General features: G+C 35.9%; 1 protein-coding gene across 4 annotated transcripts; it reads left to right on the top strand.

Annotated features, from left to right (window-relative positions):
- The first annotated feature begins 2509 nt into the window (after positions 1 to 2509).
- LOC140009543 (DNA-directed RNA polymerase I subunit 1-like) lies at positions 2510 to 23673 on the top strand. 4 transcript variants are annotated; one of them, XM_072055422.1, is made up of 21 exons: positions 2510 to 2768; positions 3305 to 3477; positions 4830 to 4989; positions 5153 to 5458; positions 6543 to 6821; positions 7609 to 7788; positions 7900 to 8062; positions 9845 to 10035; positions 10994 to 11257; positions 12358 to 12446; positions 12536 to 12683; positions 12804 to 13022; positions 13215 to 13532; positions 13637 to 13775; positions 14756 to 14961; positions 16355 to 16557; positions 19589 to 19787; positions 19896 to 20134; positions 20692 to 20832; positions 21607 to 22378; positions 22906 to 23673. In XM_072055422.1, exons 1-21 carry the CDS (start codon positions 2751 to 2753, stop codon positions 23536 to 23538), a joined length of 5040 nt encoding a protein of 1679 aa, XP_071911523.1. In that variant the 5' UTR covers positions 2510 to 2750; the 3' UTR covers positions 23539 to 23673. The 4 variants fall into 4 exon arrangements, with proteins under 4 accessions (XP_071911523.1, XP_071911525.1, XP_071911524.1 ...); XM_072055424.1 differs by having other exon boundaries at positions 2511 to 2768; positions 3320 to 3477; XM_072055423.1 differs by having other exon boundaries at positions 2606 to 2768; positions 3320 to 3477; positions 9842 to 10035.
- The last annotated feature ends 670 nt before the right edge of the window (positions 23674 to 24343 follow it).

Below are 24343 nucleotides of genomic sequence, written 5' to 3'. Positions count from 1 at the left end.
ATTTTCTCACAAAGCATCATCATTGCCACAACTAGCACTATTATCCCTAGAACAACCATCACAACAAACACCATGGACAAGAACATCATCACCACTACACCAATTCATTGTAGTTCTGTGCTTCAAAACTTGTCCTCTTTTTTCGATATATTTTTCCCATTCTAGAATTCCTCTCATAGATAAAAAAAAAACCACAATTGCAGTCACAAAAACCATCACAACAACAATGCTACCTAATACTCTAGTTTTCAACAACAAATAGAGCAGGAAACTATTTCCCTTATCATGCAAGAAGAGATTTATTGTTAAGCTTTTGTTTGCAGAAGATGTATAATAATCTCTTAATTAAATTAGGAAGAGAGATGCATCTCTAGAAAAACACATAAATAGTGCTGATTCTAGAATAACTTATCAAACATAAATTCGACCCTTAAAATCCTCCTTAATTTTTTAATAATCAATTGAGACAAAGATTTTTCCAAGTTGTGGGTTGGGATGATAGTGAGATTTAGGACATAGATTGGTGAAGGGATGGTGTAGTGATAGTAGTGGTTGTATGAAGGGGCTAGAAATTTGTTGGAGAAAAGGGATAGGATAAGATGGCTAAAAGGCTTGTAACTTGCATGAGTCATGAGAGTGACCCTGGAGGGTTAAAAAGGCAAAAATAGAAGTTGTTAAGTGAAATAGCCATTGGGGTGCAAGAGAACACTAGATGTATAGGAAAGAAGGTCGATAGGAAATGAAGTGGAGGAGGACAGGGAACTTAGTTGAAAGAAAAAAACGTTGAGAAGGAGAGAGAAGAGACAGAATCAAGATTATGAGACCCATTTAATTTTTTTTACCAAAAAGGGTAATTTATGCATTTAGGTGAAAATTACTCTAGAAGGAAACTTTTTGCTCTTGCAATATCACATATGACTAAACAGTTTTCTCATGATACTTATTTATACCTCATTTATCTAGAAATTGACCAAAGTTTAAGCAGACTTTATTAGTATAGTGGAACTAGTTTTTTCCCAACATAGTTGTCGTTTGACACTTACCTTACTATTTCCTTTCTCCTATAATAAAAAGCATATTCGTGATGGTTTTTTCCTTTTTCCTGTAATAAAAAGAATATTTGTGATGATTTTGAACAAATTTTTTTTTTTGTTGAGAGTGATAGTTTTGTTTTTCTCTCCTTCTTATTTAAGGAAATTAATGGATTTTGTTAGTAGTTATATGTTATTCTTCTAATTGGGCCACATTGTGTAACAAATGTAAAAGCAAAAAAGGGCCATAGTGAGTTGCAACTTGCATGAATAATCAATTTTGTACTAGAAGTTCACTATTATTTTGTTTATAGTACTGAAATTTGGTGCTTGATATTCCTATAAATTGGTTAAAGCTACATTTACACTTACAAATAAAAGATTGTTTCTTCTCAGTTTAGATAGTCATGTAGAAGCATTAGTTAGTTTATCATACAAGGCTATGATAATCATAGTTATTAAATCCGGCCCCGTCTGATGGTTGAACCGGTTAGCCTGGTGATCTGGGCATGAGATCGGATTGGGTCTTTAGTTTGACCGGACAAGTAATTGATCTGGTCAAATCCAGACAAATCCGGGTCAATGCACCTGTTTACCCTTTGTTTTTTTCTTTTTCAATTGCGGGTCTTTGTTTTTTGAACCAAAATGCATATATGCTTTTGATAGGATTTGTACATTAGGTTTTCATTTAAATATATATAGACTTTACCGCTTGGTTAGTTTTTATTTGATAACTAAATATTTTTTAATAAACTTGTTTATTTTTTTATTATACAACTAATCCTTTTAACTTTTAAACTGACAATATTTGATTAGTTAGAAAATTACCATTACCTTGTTTTTTAAATAAAAATAAAATAATGAACAAATAATGCTATATTTTTGAAAACAAGTGATATAAATTTTGTTTTATACTTGACTATATTATTTATTTATTTTAAAATATGATAAAATAAAATTAAATCTTCTATTAATATCTATATATTTATCGTATATCTTTCTAAGTATAATAATTAGTATCTAAAAGTACTTTATTATATATTTTATGTATATTGAAATTACTATTTTATACTTATAAATATTAAATTAATATTCATCGGTTCAACTAGGGGTTTAATAACTATGGTGATAATACACTACATAGGATACACAGTGTAATCTTCAAATCTTCAGAGGCAGTGCATAATAATTAGTATCTAAAAGTACTTTATTTTATATTTTATTTATATTAAAATTACTATTATATATTAATAAATATTAAATTAATATTCATCGGTTCAACCAGGTTTAATAACTATGGTGATAATACACTACATTAGTACATAGTGTAATCTTCACGTCTTCAAGGGCAGCGCATAACAGCATAAAGTGTCAGGGTTATTTCTCAAATTCTAAGGTGTCTAGCCCCTTGTTTCCAAATTCGCACATCAGACACCCTGTTGCTGTTATGGCATTCCCTCTCCCATTGTCAAGGGTTTAAGAGTGCTGCATTCACGCCTAAAGCCAACCGCTGAAGCCTTAAACCCTTTTGCTGCTTTCCTTCTTTTCTCACGTATATATAAATATAAATATAAATAGTCCTGCTGCTGCTGTTGCGGTTGCTGTTTGCTGAAACTCCTGAGCTTCTCTGCCCAAAATCCCGTGTCCATATATCCCTTCTATTAATTCATTCGTTTGTTCCTGTAATTTGAATCTGTTCGAGGTTGGAGGAGATTAAGGATGGCTCAGACTACTGAGGTGGCTAATTTTATCTCCTTAATTACCATGTCTCAGGAATATTTCTTAAAATTTTAAGCTTCTGGCTAGCTGCTTTTCTTGAATAGGAAAGTAAAAACTCTTCCTTTTTTTTTTTTCAAATTTTCGTGAAGTTTTAAGTAAATTTGAACCATTTTCTTAGATATGATTATATTGGGTTCTCGGGGCAGTGTTCACGAATGATGTTTTCCCCTTTTTTTATATAATATTCATGGTCGTTGGTTTTTTGGCCTAAAAAAGGTGTTTTGGCGTTTGGGGTCTATAATTCTTGAGGTTTTTATTGGATTTCAACTTGAAGTTTGTGATCTTTTTTTCTCTGGGGAAACTAACTTTTGGGTTCTGGGTGGTTTTCTGCAAATTATCTTCCGGAAGTATCTTAAAATGTAGTCCTTTGCAGTCATATTCGGGTATTGTAACACAGTAAAGGAAAAAAAAACTCATTTTTGGTTGAAGTAATGAAGTCTAAAGTTGGAACACAAACTTAAAGCATCTATTGTGTTGGGTTTTCATTGTAATAGGGTGGTGCATCGCAGGCAGTGGAGAAGGTTCTATTTAGTTTTATGACTTCTGAGGAGGTCAGGAAGCATAGTGTTGTAAAGATTAAAAATCCTGTCTTGCTTGATACCGTGGGAAGGCCAATGCCGGGTGGGCTATATGATCCAGCCATGGGTCCTTTTGATGAACAGTCTCCGTAAGTATCCAAAGAACCTTTCCTTTTTTGTTTCTAGCTAGTTCGAGCTCAAAGCAACACTCTTTTGTATCCTTTTCTGTGAAATGTAGTATATAGAAGAATGTTTTATTGGTTGCGATTTAGTTGGTTATGATTCAAAAAAGTAGATGGGCCGATGTAAGACTTGCTAATCATTATCTTGCTTAATAGTTTGTTTATTGAGATAGAAATGAATGGGATAAAAGGGGTCTTAAATGTGGACCTAGTGCTATTTCTTAGTGGCACATTGTTTCTGGATTTGTTGCTTTACCGTAATTTTGTGATGATGTTTTTACTTACTTGAAGTATGTACTTGGTGCTATTCTGCCTTTGCTTAATTCGACTATGGGATTCTAATTTACCAACACTTGGTACTGCAGTCACTTTTACCCAAAGAATTTCTTGTCAATATCTTCTATAGACATTTGTCAATATCTTCTATAGACATTTGCAGCTGCACTTTATTTCTCCATGTTCTACTATATCCATTTGATATGGATGAATTTGAAGGAGTTGCAACGTTAAAGAGCTATTTTGGTGGTTTTTTTTAATGGAGATTAAGGAGCCCTTGTTGGGTGACTTTAAGAGTTCATACTCCATCCTTTTGTGTACGAAAACATATGGAGTTCTCTTTGGTTGTTCGTGTAATGGATTCCATTTTTTGTTGTGCTTGTAAGCTAGTGGGATAAACCCCTTCTTAAGAAAGTTGCTTGCCTATTTATGAATCAGGAAAATTGAGCGATGATATCTCCACTGTTTCTGATGGATTAAGCTTAACTTGACCAAAACATTCAATTTTCTCTGACTTAAACTGAAAATGGTAGCGGATAGTGATTCATGTCTTTATTGCATGTGTTATAGAAAGAAATGAACTTTTTGTCGTGTCAATTGTATACAGGTTTTAATCTTCTTGATATGGACAAAACTTCTGTGATTCCTTCAACTTGTTATTTCTGGATTAATATGAATTATCCTATTTCTTGGTGCCAAGGGATGTTGATTGTGCACACAATGTTTGAAGAGGATGTGATTCCTAATGCTTGGGTGAAAAAGTGGAGATTATTCACTTGTTTCTAAAATAACCGTTATAAAGTTCGGTAATTCAAGGGGTATATGAATTGCATTAACAAGAGAGGAATATTAAAAGCAAACCTCAACAAGTGGATGCTTTTATCTGTGGCTGTTTATTTTTTGTTATATATGTATGCATGCTGGTTTCAGAGCTTGTCATAGAGTGATTGGGTTGGTATATACTTACAATTGGAGAATTTGGCTAGTTTTTGTTTTGTAGCAACACTCTTATGAAAATATTGAGGTCTTGAATAACTTTGCAGATGCAAATCTTGCGGTCAGCGGTCATTCCACTGCACTGGTCATTGTGGTCATATTGAGCTTGTTTCACCAGCCTACAATCCTTTACTTTTTAATATGCTGTACAACCTACTGCAAAGAACCTGCTTCTATTGCTTTCATTTTCGATCAAGTACTGAAGAGGTATGTCAATTGGTGTGGTTAACATATTGGTGACCTGCAGGTGTAAATATTCAATAACCTTTTTTGTTCACTTTATCCTTCCATGGTTTACTTCGTTTAGGTTTTGTTAATTTGCAACCTTACTGATGATTTTTGCTCATTATATGTGCATCTTATCTATTAGGTGGATAAATGTGTGCTTCAATTGGAACGAATTGCAAAGGGTGATGTCATAGGTGCAAAAAGGTTGGATGCAGCCTCTTCAGCTGACTTAGTTAACTCAGAGGATAGTGAAGGGAGCCATGTATCTTGTGGTAATGTCTATCATGGTGCAGAAGAGCATATGAAACAGCCTTCTTGGGATTCTTTTCAGTTTACTGAAGCTATGTCTGTTCTAAATATGTTTCTGAAGCCAAAAGTTTCCAAGTGTGCTAAATGTGAGGCTAAAAATCCAAAGATCAAGAAACCAACCTTCGGATGGTTTCACATGGTATGCGCAACTACATCCATTTATGCTTCATAAAGGGTAGATATGTTCCTCAATGGCCAATCATTTTACCAACTCTAATGCTTATTTCGTAGACTATTTGTTGTTAACCATGATATATGGTGGCTGCCACTGCATATTGACTATTTGGTCTTGGGTTAAGAAATATGGCATTTGGTGAAGTCCGGGGACCAGACAAATAGATTATTTTGTATGAACAGTTGTTGGCCCTTTTGGCTTTAGAAATCTTACATAATTTCTCCCTAAAAAGTTGTGGCTGGGAAATATACAGTTACAGGCTTCTTAATTTACATGAATGAGGAGGAGGATAGAAAAATGCCATGGATGGCTGTTTGATTTTGGAAGATAATTTCATGTGCAGATTAAGTATGTTGCTCTTGTAAGATGTAGTAACCTTTGAAGCCTTGGATTATTAGCCTTTTTCAAATCTCATGATCTGGGACGTAAAGTACCTTTTCAGGAAATTTGAAATGAGATGTTTGACACGGTTATATCTCCGTGTTTTGCTGAAAAAGATTAGAGTTGGGAACTAAGAGAATCTGGTCTTCAGACATTTGTAGTGTTTATTCGACCTGATGACTTAGTTTTAGAAAAATAGGAATGATTAAGTTAACTTATATATCCAATTGGAAAATGCTTCTGCACATTTAGTTTTACTTATTTTCTGCAGATATTGCTTCAAGCTACTTTCTTATGGATTACCATGGTACTGCAGAACTGCAGTTTGGGAAGGCAGTTTAAAGTTTAGGGTGATAAAAGTCATTAAAACATGTTTTTACTGGTCTCCTTCAGTGTAAATAAGACAGCAATTTATGCCTGTATAATATATTGCCAAACTATAATTTGGTTATAGTTTCTCCTTTTCTGATCATTTGATGCAAATGTTCATATCTCCCTTTTTCCTTTTTAGGTGGTGGTTGGGCCTGCTCCCATGGATTTTTTTTTTGGGCCGGGGGGGGGGGGCACTGTGTGTTTTGTTCAATTGTGATTCTTATGGTTTAGTAACTCAAACTATTGCAACTTCGGTAGTATTTGCGATTGAATTTTCTTGGTATTGATTTGTTAGGTTGTTTCGAATGCTGAAACTCGTGCGAACATAATTCGAGGCCACAGATTAGATGGGTTTCGCTCTGGTGGATCCGAGGAAAGATCTTCTTCTGAGGTTGTAAATGCTAATGACTCTTTGTGGGAGGATGATTCCCAAACAGGCAAAACTGCGTCATTTACTGTCTCTGATGGAATAGATACTCCTGTGGCAAAAAAATCTCCAAATCAACTTGGAAGAGTGGGTGAGGAGTTGAAGAAGCAGAAGGAGGCCTTTTCAGAGCATATTTTACCATCTGAGGTATGATTTCTTTGAACATTGGTGAGTTGGGGGTAGAACTTGCTAGCATGTATCTTTATATCTTTGACATCTTCCAGTGTTAATCCTTACCATCTTCATTATTTTATTTTTTTGTTCAAGGCAAAATTGTATATTTTATTGATAAACCATGATGCTTAACAACTGTCTTTTTAGACCCTGTATGCAACAGACAAAAATAAAAGCTAAATTAGCTGTCTATTTGCAAACTACCCTGACAAGAAACAGATTGACAGAGCCTAAGTAAAAAACTTGTGAGAAAAACCAGCTTTGTTGCTAAATCCGAGGTTTCTTCTGCTCTCCTGATCACTTTTCAACCAGCTATGAGTTAGCACAATTTTTTGGAACGAATAAGCAACTGAATTGAATGTTGTGTTATTCGTGCTCCAAATTTCATACACAGTTGTTGCCAGATCCAGCCTTCTTACTCTACAAGCAAAGGAGCTTGAAGAGTTATGCTTGACTAACTAATTCAGTTCCTCCTGCCATGAGCAGCATAAAGCCCGGCATAATCTCTGGATCTTCCTCTAGAGGCAGAAGAACACTGAATCTGAATGCTTCATGAATTCTTCCTTCCACACTCTGCAGCTTGTATTTAATATTCAATGTTATCATTCTTAATGTCTTAATCTATCTAGAGTACATTGCTTTTATTGATCTAGCAGCGATAATGTTGAATATATTTAGGAACAATTCCTTTTATCCATATAGCTTTGTACCCATCTTACAGCTGGACTCTCAATTCTAACAGCCTTTTCCCATCTGACAGGTTAGGGATGTGGTGAAACGACTGTGGGAAAATGAGGCTCCCCTCTGCTCATTTATCTGTGACCTTCAGCGGGAGCAACATAACTCAGCTGCCGGAATCGCAGGTTATTCAATGTTTTTTTTGGATTCCATTCTTGTTCCACCAATCAAATTTCGTCCTCTGGCCAGAACTGGTGATGCAGTAAGTATATTTACATGTTTATTCAAGTAGTACAATGCGTTTTCTTGATTACTACTGTGACAGGTTAAATGAATAAAGTTCCTACAGTTTGAAGTTTAATTTTCCGTTCAGGTAATGGAGCATCCTCATACTAATTTGTTAAGCAAGGTGCTGCAATCGAATATAGCTCTAGGCAATGCTTACATTAATAATGCTGAGCGCTACAAGATTGTCAATCGTTGGATGGATCTTCAGCAGTCTATTAATGTTTTATATGATAGCAAAACAACTACAGGTGATATTTCATTCTTGATAATGTCATTCATATTATAGTGGGTTTATGAACTTTTGGCCTCTGCTATGATTTCTGGGGAAGTGGAGATTTATGTTATTTGTCATTTCTAAAGTAGAACGGGTTACTATGCATGACGCAGACTGGAAAAAAGCTGGTTAAGACATAATATTTTCACTTCTTTCCAGTTAATTCTCTGTTAATGTTGTACGCGAGAGATTAAATTGAAGAATTTGGTATTTGGAGTCATAGTTGGTCATTTAGATGGGACTAGTTCTCTTCCTTTATTTAAGTTGATGAAATCTAAATCCTGAATCAACTATACTAGCTAAACATGGGGAGCATAGTGATATCATGCTCTGTTGGTGAAGGTACCAATCCTTGTTAGACTTAGGAGTGATGGTTAGGTGCATTATAAGGTTCCTTATTCTTTTGGGCCTTGATTTTGAAGAAAAAGAACAGAAGGAACCTGTGTATGTATGCAGGCGTAAGACCACTTAGATTTATCATTTCTTGGGAGCATCAGTTGCTTGACTTAGAGCCTTCCAGTTGCTCAGCTTTGCCTGTGTTTGTGTGTGTGTTTATTTTTTATTTTATTTTTTTTATAGCTAAAACAACTTCAGGCTGCTAATGTGTTTCTTTTAATGCATGTATGCATCTACTATTAATTGAACTTGGATGGCAAAGTTCCTGCTGTGTGTTCTTTCTAGATACAGAATATTGGCACAAATGTGCAAAATTGGGATATAATTGGCTGTAATCCATGCTTTCTGTCTAGTATCCATGCTTTGTGTCTAGTATGCATATTGGATTGATTTGTTGGTCTGGTGCTTCATTTGGCCCTCTAATCCAATATAGTGAATTGCTTTGCCGTTAGTATTGACTGTAATGAGATTAATTGCACTTCATTCTATATGTTAATAAAGTAAAATAGGAATACCCTACGTGTTGTCAATGCAGGCTTTGGTAGACACCTTCTATAAGGTTTTCTAGCTTGATTTTCGAAATACAGGTTCTTAAGGAGGTGGTGGCCTTGGCAGCTTGGCCTCAGTCCCCCTTTTTGAGTTCAATTAGCACCTGCTAGTTTGGGAATTAGAATGTGGCAATTTCAGCTTGGCACCATCATTTTTGACTTAGTTTATAATGACATCAATGACTAAAAACAGGGAATGAAATTTCAACTACTTTAGAAGTGAAGAGGTGTTGCTTACTTCCCCTTATTTATTGTTAGTCTGTTGTAGTGGATCTTGAAGCTTAACTTGGCCAAAACATCAAATAGTGATCATAATGAAGGCAAATATTTTGTACAGGGTGAAAAGCTATTCTTGAATTAGGTTAGCTGTGGAAAATGTCTGAAACAAATTTTATTCATATTGACTACATCAAGTCATTCTGAGGGTACCCTCAATTTTAACATGTAAGAATTTTACTTGGATGTAGTCTCTTGGAAGCTTTTTAAGGTAATTGCTCCATATATGTGATTTGGTTTCCAATTGTTTCTTGAGCCAATATCATTGGTGATCATACGAGTCTTTCTTTGCATCAAGTTCTGTTCTTTACATTCATAGAGATGGATTCCTGCATTTCAAAAGTCTACAGATGCTTTTGTCTGGTAACTCTTGCTTGGTGTGTGTAAAGATTGGTATGTTGATGCAAATTAATCATGTGATTTTGGTACTTCTGGGTAACTTGATCGGTGTGTCTATTTTCTTTGATTTTTTTTTGAGAGTTTGATTTTGTTGCATATGCTGCTAACTGTCGCCTTCCTACCATAACTAATAGCAGGTCAAAGTCAAAAAGCTGGGCCTGTAGGAATTTGTCAGTTGTTGGAAAAAAAGGAGGGTATTTTTCGACAAAAAATGATGGGAAAGAGGGTGAATTTTGCTTGCCGGTCCGTTATATCTCCAGATCCTTATCTGGCAGTCAATGAAATTGGGGTTCCTCCATATTTTGCTTTGAGGTTAACTTATCCTGAGGTATGGCAGATCTTCAATGCTATAATAGTGACTTTCTTTTTTGCTTTTTGAACAAGTGGATGCATTAAGACCATATCATTACCTTCTCTGTGATAACTTTAACACATGCAATGAGGACATACAGTCTTGAGAAACTAGGTATTGTCCATTATGATATCTTGTGTGTCTTTGGATAAAGTACTATCTTCCCATGTTTAGATGCATTGGGTGTGAGTTTCTGACTTAACATACCGTGTTGAATGATCAAGCACCATAAGATGATTTAAATGAAGAATAAGCATAATTCTAGCAATTGATCTCTGAGTAATGAATGGTTTTCTGAGCAGAAACTTCTAATATGTTTCTATCTTATTAGAAGCACCAGATGGTCTTGCATATCTTTTTAGAACTCCAAATGATCTTGTAGAACATGTTGTGCAGCTGACATGGCTATTCCTTGTTGATGGCCACCTGGATCACCCTAAATTGGGTTCTTTTTTTCTTGTTTTGACTTGTGGGGTTGGGGTTATTTTGGAAAACAACACTTGGTTTCTTTCATTTTGACTGATGCTTTTATGATTACTTGGTAAGATATTGTAAGTTATCTAAGGAGTTTTACGGGAGAAGTTAAATGCTGCAAATCTAAGTTGAATGATGCCTTTTGCTGTCCGTAGGAGGAGAAAGCCCCCTCCTCCCCACCACTCATATGTGCACAATTACAGTTAGACAAACATAATTAGTAGTTTAGGATTAATTCCCAAAATTGTAGTAACATAGAGTGTTCGATCTCTTGTTGACTAGATTCTTTTATATCTTTGATTTTGGTTCAAGGGCTTGTTGATTGTCATATGTTTGAATTACCTATGAGAGCCAAAAAAATGATAAATACAGAAGAAAATAGCTAGTTATTTTCTGATCTTTGATTCTTTATATTTCCTTTTCTTCAATAGCTGAGGAGGTTTGCTTAATGTGGCTGCAGAGAGTGACTCCTTGGAATGTTGGCAAACTAAGAGATGCCATAGTTAATGGTCCAGAAATTCATCCTGGAGCTCTATCCTATACTGATAAAGTGTCTACTGTAAAACTTCCATCAAGCAAAAAAATGCGTATAGCACTATCTAGAAAGTTGCCTTCTTCTAGAGGAGTGGTAACACAGCTGGGGAAGAATAGTGAGCATGAATTTGAGGGGAAAGTTGTCTATCGTCATCTACAAGATGGAGATATTGTACTTGTCAATCGACAGGTATGCTTCGTTATATTTCTGTATTGTGTTATTTGCATATTATGTTGTATCCTAGATTATGTATTTCATTAGGTTGAAGGGGAGGTGTGTGGGGTCTACTGGCATTCTTAGTCTCTGTCTTATCACCTCCACTCAGGCTGCTGACCAATGCATTCACCAGTAAATTATCTGATAGGTATCTAGCCTTCTTGTTGCACAACTGAATGACTTTTAGCACCAACGCATAAAACTGTCTTTAGTTTACATGCGATAAATTCTTATTTGGAAAACTTGATTCACTAATCAAATGAGGGTTTAAATACCTCTCCTGAAAGCCAATCTCCATGTGCGGGGATGTAGCTGTACCTCAATAGTTTCATTTTTTTACCGTCTTTAATGGGATTATTATCAAATATACATTACATATGTTTTGTTTTTATAATCAGCTGGGACTAATTAGGTGAACTGGTAGTTCTAAACAAACCTGTTCTGATTTACAAGGTGCTATAGGATCTTCTCTCCTGTATGCTGCTTATTATTCACCTTTTTTGGGAATGACTTGCTCTAATATCAGCTTAATGAACTGGGTAGTGTATGGCGTGGAAACCTATTGGAGCTTAAACTGCTAGCAAAATTGATTCTTAAATTATTATAGTTACAGAATATCCTTGTTCTTAAATTCGTATAGTTACAGAATATCCTTGTTACACTGGACCAAATGTAGGGAAAACTTTACGATACCCTACTGGTTAGAATGTTTAATTTTGATCCAGTGAGTGGCTACTTTGTCTGAGCTGTATGTTTTCAAGGCTACAAGACTTTGGTAGAATCTACTTTAACCCTCTGAGGACTGGCAACTTTCTTCCTTTCTACTCTTGGCGTCCCAATACCTTAACTTCAAATTCTCTCAAACCATTCTTCCTTTTTAGAGGCGGATACTTTGTGTTTCTTCATTATAGGTCAATTCTTTTCAAACTCTGCACTTATTTTGTTAGTCAAAAAAATGATCTGTCAAAGTAGTAGAAGGGTTATGCTTGCATCTGGATTCACTTGTTAATGTTGTTACCGAGCTTTCCTGTCAAGATGCTGTTTATTTATTATGATTGATATTTCTATGGCAGCCTACTCTTCACAAGCCAAGTATAATGGCTCATGTAGTTCGTGTGTTGAAAGGGGAAAAAACTCTTCGCATGCATTATGCAAATTGCAGGTTGGCCTTGGTGCTTTCAGCAATGTTAGCTTTTTTATGTTTCAAGATTTATTTCAGTGGGCTGACATATGATTGCAAGTGTCCCTCAGTTCATACAATGCTGATTTTGATGGAGACGAAATGAATGTTCATTTTCCTCAAGATGAAATTTCTCGTGCTGAAGCTTATAACATTGTGAATGCCAACGAACAGTATATAGTTCCAACCAGGGGAGATACTGTTAGAGGCTTGATTCAGGTTTCTGCATCTATGTGAATGTGAATCTATGGAATTTAATTGTAAAACCAGTTTTTATTTGTCAGTTAATCTGTTTTTCCATTAATGTTGAACATCGAACTTCTGATTTTGTTTATGCAGGATCATATTGGAAGTGCCGTGCTTCTAACTATGAAGGATACTTTTTTGACTTATGATGAATTCAATCAACTTCTTTATGGTTCTGGTGTCTTTACAACAGGGAGTAGTTGCACTTTTAGCAATTATTCTGGAAAAATTTCCATTGTAGATTCTGAAGGTATTATCCAGCCTATCTTGCCAGCTGTATTGAAACCAAAGCCTCTGTGGACAGGGAAGCAGGTTAGATAAGTTATATACAAGCAAATTCTTTCTCTATACAACACCATATATACATACATGGTGAGACTAAATGAAAGATATGCCAAAGTCACCTGGTTTTGGGAATCTACCTGTATAGTCTAATGGCCTATCCTGGTACGGCACGGGAATCTGTTCCTTTTGTTTATTATAACGAATGTTTGTTGTGTGTAGGTTATCACTGCACTACTGAATCAATTGACAAAGGGGTGCGCGCCTTGTTCTATTGAAAAAGAGATGAAAATTCCGAAGCAGTATTTTCCAACTGAGACCTATGAGGTTCAACAGAGTGAAAATGACGATAAGGAAAATGACGAAAAGAAAGCTGATAATTGTTTATTAGTTTGGAAAAATGAGCTTGTTCGTGGTGTTATAGATAAGGCACAGTTTGGCCAATTTGGTCTTGTGCACAGTATACAGGAGCTTTATGGGGCAAACACTGCAGGCCTTTTACTTTCTGCACTTAGTCGACTATTTACAATGTTTTTACAGGTGGCTTTTTTGGTTCATGTATCTCTCAGTTTTCTGGATAACTGTATTTACACCTGGTGCACGGTGGAAGGATGTGATTTTTGTGTGGTATTTATGTGTTTTAGATGCATGGCTTCACATGTGGGGTAGAGGACCTTATAATATTGCCTCATTTTGATTTGCGAAGGAAGGAGGAGCTTGAGGGTGAAGATGTTGGTGAAGATGTTCACTGTGAATTTGTCAACTTCAAACGTGGACAAATAGGTAAGATCTCTTATTGTGTTTGCACATTGTGCAGTTTTCTGTAGGTTGCCCATTTCACACACACTTTGGCTGGTCTAAATGGAGTTGAGTTTGGGCATCTTGTCGATTTTAATGTATGGGTGTCTGAAAAATAGAAAAGAAAGTTTTTAGTCTCTTGACTTGTATTGGGGGAGTCCTAGCCTTTCTCAGATAACACAGTTTATTCATTTGTTGCTTGTACTGTAGCTTTTTCATGTTCTATCTTTTCCTGATGTGCTGATGAAATAGCTCTTAAAATTAAAAATCCACATTAGTCTTATCAAACCACTAGTTATATAGAGCCACATCAATGAGTTCATCATCTTGTCCAGTTCTTGAACATATTAACACAGAGGTGGAAGGGTACAGCACCTTGAAGAAAATTCATGGTGTATCTGGAAGATTATTTTTGGGGCTAATGTATGGATGAAATTAGTTTATGAGACAAAGGATCGTTGGAAGTGGGATGGTTAGAAAGGAAGTGAGCTGATAGATTACTGATCAGGGTAGTGCATTGATGAAATCAGATTAAGAAACAAAGGATGCAGGGGGTAACATGGTTAAAAGGAAGCTAGAGATGGCCTAGTTGAAGTTGCTACATTGCAAACAAGTAGCTTACCATCTTTTTCTGAAACACTGGACAAAGATGAGACAACTTCTTTCTTAAGTTAGTTAAATGATGGTGATGCAAGGAATTTTTCATCTAGATGCCTGACTAATTATTCTATGTGACATTCCTAATGCCTGAAATGTTGCAATCAGGGCAAATATATGTTCTATGTCAGTAAGGAAACACTGCAATTGTTCCTGTCGGTGCTGGTGATTTCATAGGAGCATCATTTTTAGAATATTTTAGTTTTCCATTTTTTTTCATTTGTATTTTGGTTCTTTATACATTCTGAGTTTTCTTCCATCTGTTTCTTCTTGATGATTCTTGTGTTACATACATTCATGGCTGGCAGGTCCTTTAGAACTGCAATTGGAAATTGAGAAAGTAATTTGCCGAGACAGAGAAGCTGCTACAGCATCATTAGACATGAAGATGAAAAATAAACTTACTAAGAAGGCTTCACAGATCAGCAAGGAATTGCTTCTTAAAGGATTGTTAAAACCCTTTCCTAAGAACTGCATCTCTCTTATGACAATAAGTGGGGCTAAGGGTAGCACGGTGAGTTGGTGCAGTTTAACGCAGAAACCAATATATGCTGATACTTAGAATTAACTTATGCTGCTTGTTCTGTGATTGCTGTAACCATTGATCAGAGAGTCCATTATATGGAAAAGCAGTATAAATGAGTATAAACATCAAAGATAGACTAAAAGTGATCCATTGTAGAGGAATGTTACATTTTTTCTTCTCTTTATATGAATATTTCTGGACATCCCATGTTTTTGGTGCCTTTAGGAGGCCGCCTTGATGCAACTAGTTCTTGGTTGGAACCTCTTAGGTATTAGACCATGCAACTAAGTTACAGTTGTTCTTTCCCATGAATTTATTTTGTTTGTTGTGAAAATTCCCCTATTTTTTATGTAGATCATGTGTGTATGTTTGTATTTATATTTTTTGTTTTTTGCTTTCTGGTGACTTCTGGGTGTCTAGTATGGTTTCGGATCAACTAAATTGTCTTGGTTCCATTAGTTCATGGGAAGCTTAGGATTTATAATGGACTTAATTAAATTCAAGGCAAGCTGCTCTGTTCTCTCTCTTATTTCTGTTGATTAGCTTCTCTTTTATCCTGCTCATATGACTTTCTTCCCTGAAGAAGATATTTGGTTTTGCCCGACCTTATCAAGCTAAAAGCCCGTTATTGTATAACTAAACTGGATCTTGTGGCTACAGCCTAGATCTGTCTGTAAAGGTCAATTCCCATTCTAAGTGCTACCTAACATTAGAGACCACATATATAGCATTATGTATGCTTCTATCCAACATCAGTTTGACGTTACAGCAGCCAAAGAATTCTACTACTGTGAGCATTGGTGGCTTGAGTAACAAGGAGCTATTTCTTGGGACTCAAGAGTTTTAAACAAAATGGTTTCTTAATTATGAAAAGTTTCTATACTGCTCTCGGTTACTTGGCTGTAGAAAGGGGATATTCGGGATATGCTCTTCAAAAACTTCTATCTCTGATTACTGTTTCGGGCTGATGGGGGATTTCTGTTAGCAATAGAATTATCTGTACCTATACACTTTAGATACAAATATTTGTGGATTCGAACATTAGAAGAATGAGAGGAGGACCTACTGCATAGTCCAAGTACATGTAGAATAATTCCTGATTGTTGCAAAATTATCGGAAGTATATACCATCCTTCAAGTCTGAAGAATCTGTTTGTGTTTTTTGTGTTAATGTCTGAAGAAGCCCTATAGTACTTGTCGGCAGAGCAGGCATTAAAATGGTTGTTATATTTATTAATGCCCCAACTTCATACAATGGTACTATGTGTTAATCCCATGTAATATCAACCCCATATTTCTAGTAGTTTAACCCAGTCATTTTACAATTTTTTTTAATGTGGTTCTGATAGACTGAATTTCTTATTGGTTCTTGTGTAAATAGGTCAACTTCCAGCAAATATCTTCATACCTAGGGCAGCAAGAGTTAGAAGGTAAAAGGGTTCCACGAATGGTTTCTGGAAAGACTTTGCCATGTTTTCCACCATGGGATTTTACTTCTAGGGCTGGGGGCTACATCACGGATCGTTTCCTTTCTGGTCTTCGCCCACAGGAATATTACTTTCACTGCATGGCTGGTCGTGAAGGGTAAGTGAATCAGTAATTTCTGTTTTATTTGGTACGAGTTCTGATAATGTTTCATTGTTTTTAGTTCTTGCCCTCTCTCTTACTTGGCTTGTATGCTACTACATAATTTCTGTATGCTTCTCTCTTTTGGTTAGGATTACATCTTGGTGGGTGGAATTTGTTTATTTGAATCTGATTACACCTTTTTCATATCATCTTCCTATTAAAACTTTGATGTTTTCCAAAATCAGTTATTGGGATGTTTTATTTGTTATCTCAAGGTAATCTAATTTTGGTGTTTGACAATTGGGATTTTGGAGAGTAGCCTGGCTTTCTGTTTTGAGGTTTATAGTTCTGTACTTGACGTTTTTGACATCAAATATGACAAATTTGTTCATTGGGAATGAAATTTTTATGCAGCATGGTCATAATAAAGTTAGTTTTTTTTTGCTTGCAAAGTATTGGTATACCAAATTTTGGATTGCACTAGTTTTCTTGAGTGACTGCAAAATTAGCTCAGTTTTGAATATTTTCTAGGGATAATTTCAGAAACCTCACCCCTGAGGTTTCTGACAATTTCACAAAGCTCCCCTTAATATTTCGAAATTACACATACCTCCCCTATTGCTGCAAAAGTACTCTACTACCGCTATATAGTATACTTAATGACTTTTTTTTGGTTCAGAAATTCCAAGAAAAACCAAAATTGACTCTCTCTCCCTCTCTCTCTCACGCTTCCTCCTTTATACCTTACTCTTTCTTCCATTTCCTTTTTTGCTAAATTCCTCTTTGCCTAATATTCTTCCTCCAATTCAAGACCAAATTCTATCTATCATCCCTTGCCTGTATTTATCCCCCTCCTCCTCCCCTTCTCCTTCTTCTTCGTTTTTTTTAATCTCTATTCTCATCTCTTTTTTGCAAATATGATGAGGTTCATCCTTCTTATCCTTTTAATTCTAAGTGTAATGGGTTTGATTTTTCTGTGTCTATTTATTTTATCCAATGTTGGTTGATTATGGGTGATAAAACTTAGTGATGTCAAAAGTCAAGAATTTGAGGGATGGGTGGGCTTTAGAGAAATGGGTGGTTGAAAAAAAAATAATAAAGGAGGCTGCAAAGAGAGGAAGACAAAAGAGCTGTGCTATTGATTGTTGATGAAGTGTTAGTTTTGGGTAAAATTTGAGGTCGAGTTTTATCCAGTTTAGCACCAAATGACGGATTTAATTGACTTGTGTAGTAAATGTAGGGGTTGGGGCTACTGGAGATAAATTACGTTGTAGTATTTTGAGTGCAAGAATTATTGGAATTTATTTTGATTTAAATTGGTATGTTTGCTTGGCTTTTGTGGTGGTGTTGCTTGGAAGAAGGCAATCATTATAGTTGAAAATTTTTTTCCAAACTTTTATTTTTGTTAGAAAGAGTTTGTTGGTTTTGGTGTCGGAAGAATAGCAATCAACAAAGCTTTTTTTATTTTTCCATTTTATCTTTTTGACAAAAAGGGTAGTTTAGGATATTTGAAGGAATTGGTAGCCTATTGGGCCTATTTGGAAGCATAAATAGTGAAAGCAAAGCAGGTGAGTGTAAAAAAAAAAAAAAAAAAAAGCTAAGCCATTTGAGCTTTGAGCACATTGTCAGCATATTTTTGTGGTCCAGATTGAATAACAAAATATAGCATAATGTTCTACAAAAATCAAGGAGAGATTCAAAATTAGTAAATATGATTTATCTTGTATCTCTGCCTTTGTTTAAGGTGCCCCTTATTTTTGTATTTTTTCCATCTTGGTTGTAGTAAATAAATACATCCACTTTGTGCAGTATCACTGGTTTGCTTTTTCTAATAACACCATTCTGGCACACATGGTTTCTGTCTCACAAGAGTCGTGGTTGAATGATAAGTATAATGATGTGATGTCCAGTTTGTGTAAAAGGTCACTGATTGATTAAGAGTTTCAGAGTCTTTGGCTTGACTACACTTAGCAGATTTTGAGCTGGTTAACCGCAAGTATTCATGGTTTGGACCTCAAGATCCTCTTTTAGCTGAGTTTGTCATATTTCTCAATTTTTCAGTCAATCAAAGCATTAAAAGATATCTTATTGGATGTGCAGAAGTATTGATGCCTGATGCTTTCTCTAGTGGAATCCGCACTACAGTAACTGCTTGAGCACAAAATTAACATTTGATTCTTTTGCTTATCTGTCCAATCTTATCCTAGTTGATTGTGATTTATTGCTTATCATGAATCACTTTGCGTCCTTTGTTTTTATTTTGTCAGAATTAATTGTCTCTTTTACAACTATTTCAGGCATATGTATCCATCTTTTCCTCTTTGTTTTCAATTATAACTACTATTATCTCTAGGATGAAGGCTTGTACTTTTGACATTTCTAAGATTGTCTACAGCTACTTGGAACTAAAGGCACTGTGGTTTTAAGAACAGAATAGTAGAAATCTCAGTTCTCTAACAACTGTGGATTTGGTACAAACCAAGCATTATCTCCTTTTGTGCATACTGCCCGCACATGCAAGACTGATCAACCATTTGTTGGAACAGCGTTGATACTAATTTATGCTGATGGGTTTCCACTTAGATAGTTCATGAAGGGCCATTTAGTCTGTTAACTATGAGGCCAAAATCTCTTGTTCCATTATTGTCTGAATTTGTACACTGTTTCCAAAGTTGTTTACTTACTTTACTTTTTGAATTCCATTGCATCCTTCTAGTGACTTATGGGTGATCAAATGTATCAACCTAGTCATTAGGAAGTTCAAAAAGAAACACAGCAATTGCTTCTTCTTTTTTTGTCCTGGATGACAACTGACAAGTGTGCTGATGACATCTGAATCTTGTGCTTATAGAGTAATTTGGTGCATGTGGGAACCTTCATCCTGTTTGTGGTGCATGTTGCTGTCAGTGATCATACTTCTGATAACTTTGAATTTTAAGAACTTATGTTTATTGTATCTATATTCTTTATATAAATGTAAGTTTTCCTTGAAAATGCTAGTGTCAGGCCTTTCTCACATGTAACTATTATCTTATTTTTCACCCAGGTTAGTCGATACTGCTGTTAAAACGTCTCGCAGTGGATACCTCCAGAGGTGCTTAATAAAGAATCTTGAGAGTCTGAAAGTTTGCTATGATTATACCGTCCGTGATGCTGACGGATCCATTGTTCAGTTTTATTATGGGGAAGATGGTGTTGATGTTCATCGGACCAGCTTTCTCAAGAACCTCAGAGCGCTGGCTCTTGTGAGAACATAAGATTCTTTATTCTGAATCCTCTATGTGTTTATTGCTTTTTAATCTAGAAAGTACATGAAAAATGACATGATTATTTTTGTCATTAACCATGTTCAGAATCAGGTGCCTGTCCGTCAAAAATATGAACGTGAGCGTGACTTCAATGCTTATATTGTTGAGTTGCCAGATGGGTTGAAAAGAAAAGCTAAAGGTTTTCTAAAAGGGGTAAATACTGATTCTCACATGGACTTTATGACATTGCTTGCACAAAAATATCTCTCAAGTCTTGCACCTTCGGGGGAACCAGTTGGTGTCATTGCTGCTCAATCTGTTGGCGAACCATCAACCCAGATGACGTAAGATTCATAAAGTTCTTCTAAATTATTGTTTTCATGTTTGATCAGTGTAAGTTATCTTAAATCCAAGGGCTTTGGGTGAGAAGACTTGAAAGCAAAACTTCTTTTTGTTTTTAATGGTTATATGTAAAACCTTGCTATTGACTACGAGCACAGAAAGGGTTCAATTCTATGCTACTCTTTCTGATGCAGAAATTGTTCAATAAAGTATACACTCTCTCAAGTATTAGGCTTAAGATCAGTACACCTCTTGCCTAGAAACTATTTCTCCCATGTGTTTGACAAGTACATACTGAATGGCTGGTTTAAATCTTATCACCTTGAGGAACGGGGTGATGGTTGACTTGCGTTAAAGATTGCTATAAATAATCTGAATTGCTAATTAGAAGATTGAGATAATGATATGAGCGTCAATGTGCATATCCGTTGTTCTTACTATTTCTGAGGGAAAAAACAACTGTCATTCACAGATTCAAGACACTTCTGGATATGATAGTCAATGGATTGCTGCAATCTATAAGCTCTGTTTAATGATTTGTTAAAACATTTTTTTACAGGTTGAACACTTTCCATCTAGCCGGCCGCGGAGAAATGAATGTGACCCTTGGTATTCCCCGTCTGCAGGAGATTTTGATGACTGCTGCTCAGGTTATCAAGACTCCCGTTATGACATGTCCTTTTCTGCAGTTTAAGTCCATGTAAGTTGTTCTAAGCTTTAACTAGTTCAAGGTAGTAATAATTTTAACCTCGAGAAAACAGGGCATGCTTTCATACAATAACTATAATTTGATCAGAGAATTCTCTTTCGGTTTGATGGATGGACTAAGCAATATAATACATCACAAAACTTTTTAGGTGAAAGTTAATTTGAAAACTTAATCATGGTTTTAGAGCTACCACCCACACGAACCTCCAAGATTTATAGTCTGTAAGGCACCATCCAAATGGAATATATATACATGGTTGAGTGGTTGTAAGACAAACAGAGCAAATTACTGTCTGGTAACACCCCCTGCTCTCCAGGGTTTTTCAAACACAATCAAAATAAGCATGCAGAAAGCTGAATATCTGAAGATTTTGGATACCCAGTTCTCTTGTGGATATATAGATAATCTATCTATATGTTTACAAGCTTATGTAAGTATATATGGGTGTTATGTGTGTACATCAAAAAGAAAGAGTTGGTTTAGTGTTAGCTTTTCGACCAGGCACGTTGGATGCGGTGCATAAAATGTGGCAAAGAACTTGCCTGACATTTTGGCTGGACATGCATGTGTTATTATTGTTTCTCAGTCAGTGAACATTGTTTGATATTGGTGACCTTTGGCTTGTAAACTTTTGTGCTACATGGTCAAACTTCTTTGAAGCTATACTTCTGTTATTTTACCTGAGGCTTCCTCCTCCTGTTTGCCTATGGCCCCCGTTTCTATTCCCTTCCAGTGAATAATCTCTTGAAATATGCCACTTTGCAGGGATGATGCTAAGTCTCTTGTGGCAAAAGTCAAGAAAATCACTGTTGCGGACATTATAGAGAGCATGGAAGTGCATCTTCTGCCACTTTCTGTCCTCAACAATGGAATTGGAATAATTTATAAGCTCATGATGACCTTTAAACACCATGAGTTCGCTTCATTAGAAGATTGCAAGGAAACTCTTAGACATTCATTCTTGAGGGAATTAGAGGATGCGATACAAAACCATTTGGTATTGCTTTCCAGGATTAGTGGAATAAAAAATATAATGTCAAACACACGTTCCAAAGGAAATGAGACGGATGAGGATGCTTCTGGTGTGACATCTCATGAAGAGGGAGATGATGAAAATGATGATGGTGATGGTGGAAAGGGCAACGATGACATGGCTGAAGATCTTGGATCTGATGCACAGAAGAGGAAACAGCAGGCTACTGATGAGATGGACTATGAAGACATCTCTGAGGATGAGTCAACTGCTGATCATGAACAAGGAAAAGATGGTCAGTTAAATGATGAGGGTGAAATTAGGGAGGGTAAGGAAGCCATGGATGTTGATGATGATGCTATTGAAATGGAACATGATAATGAAGAAATGTCAAAGCCTAAATCGGGCAGCAAAAATGGAAAATCAACACTCAAAAAGAGGAAGAAGGCGGAGAAAAAATTTTTCAGGAAGGAAACTGATAGAAATATATTTGTGGAAGTTGAAGGGCAAAAGTTTGAAGCCCATTTTGGATTTACCAACGAACCCCATATCTTGCTAGCTCAGGTACTTTATTGTCTTTACTTCTTTTAAATGTGTTACATTTATTACCTGTAGGTTAACCTTAGACATAATTGCTGCTTCTGAAACAGTGACCTTCATTTATTATTCCCCCAGTGACTCCTGAGATACAATACATCTCACAAGCACTCCATAGCAGGCAGAACTGATGAACTTCCAATTGTAAAACCATTTTGGAGTTCTAGTCGGCTGCCTTTTTAAGTTTAAATACTGCATCACGTTATCTTTACTAGATGAAAATTGGTTAACTGATGCTTGTTAATAGGTATTTAACAGCAGCTGAATATTATGTCTGAATGCAGATTTCAAATGAAAATCCTAATAGATCCTTGTCTTATCATAGTTAGGCTGCAAGTTGAAATTGCTTTCTAGATTTATTTCTCTGCGCTGTTGTCCTGATCTGAATTGCTTTTTTTTTTTTTTTTTTTCTCTTCTCTCTTTTCTTTCTTTGTCTTATAGCTTGTTGTTTGATAAATCATTGATTCCACAATAATTTCTTGCCTGGGGTGCAGATTGCTCAGAAGACTGCGAAGCATGTGTACATCAAGAGCTCCGGCAAGATCAATCAGTGTAAAATGGTTGAACATGATGTAAGTGAAAATACAGTCATCTGGGATGCGAAGAAAGTGGATAAAAAAATCAAGGCAAAAAAACAGATGAAAGCAAATGTAGATGACCTATTGCCTTATTGGGCTCTCAAGGCTGCAGGTGTTGACTTCATTCCTTTCTGGGAAATGCAAGATGATCTTGACACTGCACGTATATATTCTAATAGCATTCATGCGATGCTGGAAACATATGGAGTTGAAGCTGCTAGAGCGACCATCATAAGAGAGGTGAAGAATGTTTTTGGTATCTATGGAGTACAGATAGACTACCGGCATTTAAGCTTAATTGCGGATTACATGACTCACTCTGGTGGCTACCGGCCAATGAGTAGACATGGAAGTATAGCGGAATCTCTATCACCATTGGCTAAAATGTCTTTTGAGACAGCTGGAAAATTTATAGTTGAAGCTGCATCTCATGGGATGACTGACAACTTGGAGACACCATCTTCAAGAATTTGCCTTGGCTTGCCAGTTAAAATGGGTACTGGGTGCTTTGACTTGATGCAGCAGTTGGATACTGATATCAATGTATAGGATTTACAAATTCTGTTTTTCTCGAAAATAACGTATAAATTATAAGGGAAATTGTCATCTGATTGTTTCACCTGCATCTTAAGTAGATATTGATCTACTTTTACCGTAATGCCAGTGCAGTTTTTGGATTTGAAACTTGTATGGAAGAGTAATTACTGCATGCGGATGTGCCAAAAAGAAACAAAGGAAAAAAAAATGAAATTTTACAACAAAACGTGTCATCGATTTTCCTTGGTTTCAGTTTTGGTTCGTGCTATTGCGATGCCTCTCTTCATCCTTTTTGTTGCTTTTCGTCTTCTTTGACGGGTTGAATGTGGATGCAGCACTCTCTTTTATTTTTATTTTTTTGTCTTCGTGTTAACATTTTCTTTTGTTCTAGACTCTACAAAACTAGAAGCTGGATTTTCCCTGTTGCTACATCAACGGGCTTCTAGTGTCACCATCTGCTGGGATGACTGTCATTGATAAGTCCCCTTAAATTTTTAATTCTGTAAAGTGTTTCAAATGTCTTATTTAATTTAGTGTCAATAGTTCAAGTGAAAACAATTCACTTCCTCCAATGTAGTAATTCGCAACTTTGCCGACAGATGGAATAATTCTTACTATGAATGAAAACAAATTGCTGATATGTTACAGAATCAAATCCATCCCCAGTTCTCTAAGCTCCAACCTCGGATGACTCTCTATTAGATGGAAAACCTCCCCCTATGGGGAGTTTTCTTTAAAATCTAGCAGGGAACTTCTGTTTTCCGAATTGGGATCGGTGAGAGTTGAACAGAAACACTTCATCTGGGTGGCTAGCATG

The sequence above is a fragment of the Coffea arabica genome, chromosome 6e (genome assembly GCF_036785885.1).
Source record: "Coffea arabica cultivar ET-39 chromosome 6e, Coffea Arabica ET-39 HiFi, whole genome shotgun sequence".
NCBI classification, from domain to species: Eukaryota; Viridiplantae; Streptophyta; class Magnoliopsida; order Gentianales; family Rubiaceae; genus Coffea; species Coffea arabica.
The sequence above is the reverse complement of the archived record's forward strand: the minus strand, read 5'-3'. Positions and strand labels throughout refer to the sequence as shown.

Excerpts from the sequence above, each read along its gene's own strand:
- LOC140009543 (XM_072055421.1), top strand. Across the intron at positions 13,533-13,636 it reads TATTTACAATGTTTTTACAG|ATGCATGGCTTCACATGTGG; the intron begins GTGGCTTTTTTG and ends TATGTGTTTTAG. Across the intron at positions 20,833-21,606 it reads TTTCTGCAGTTTAAGTCCAT|GGATGATGCTAAGTCTCTTG; the intron begins GTAAGTTGTTCT and ends GCCACTTTGCAG.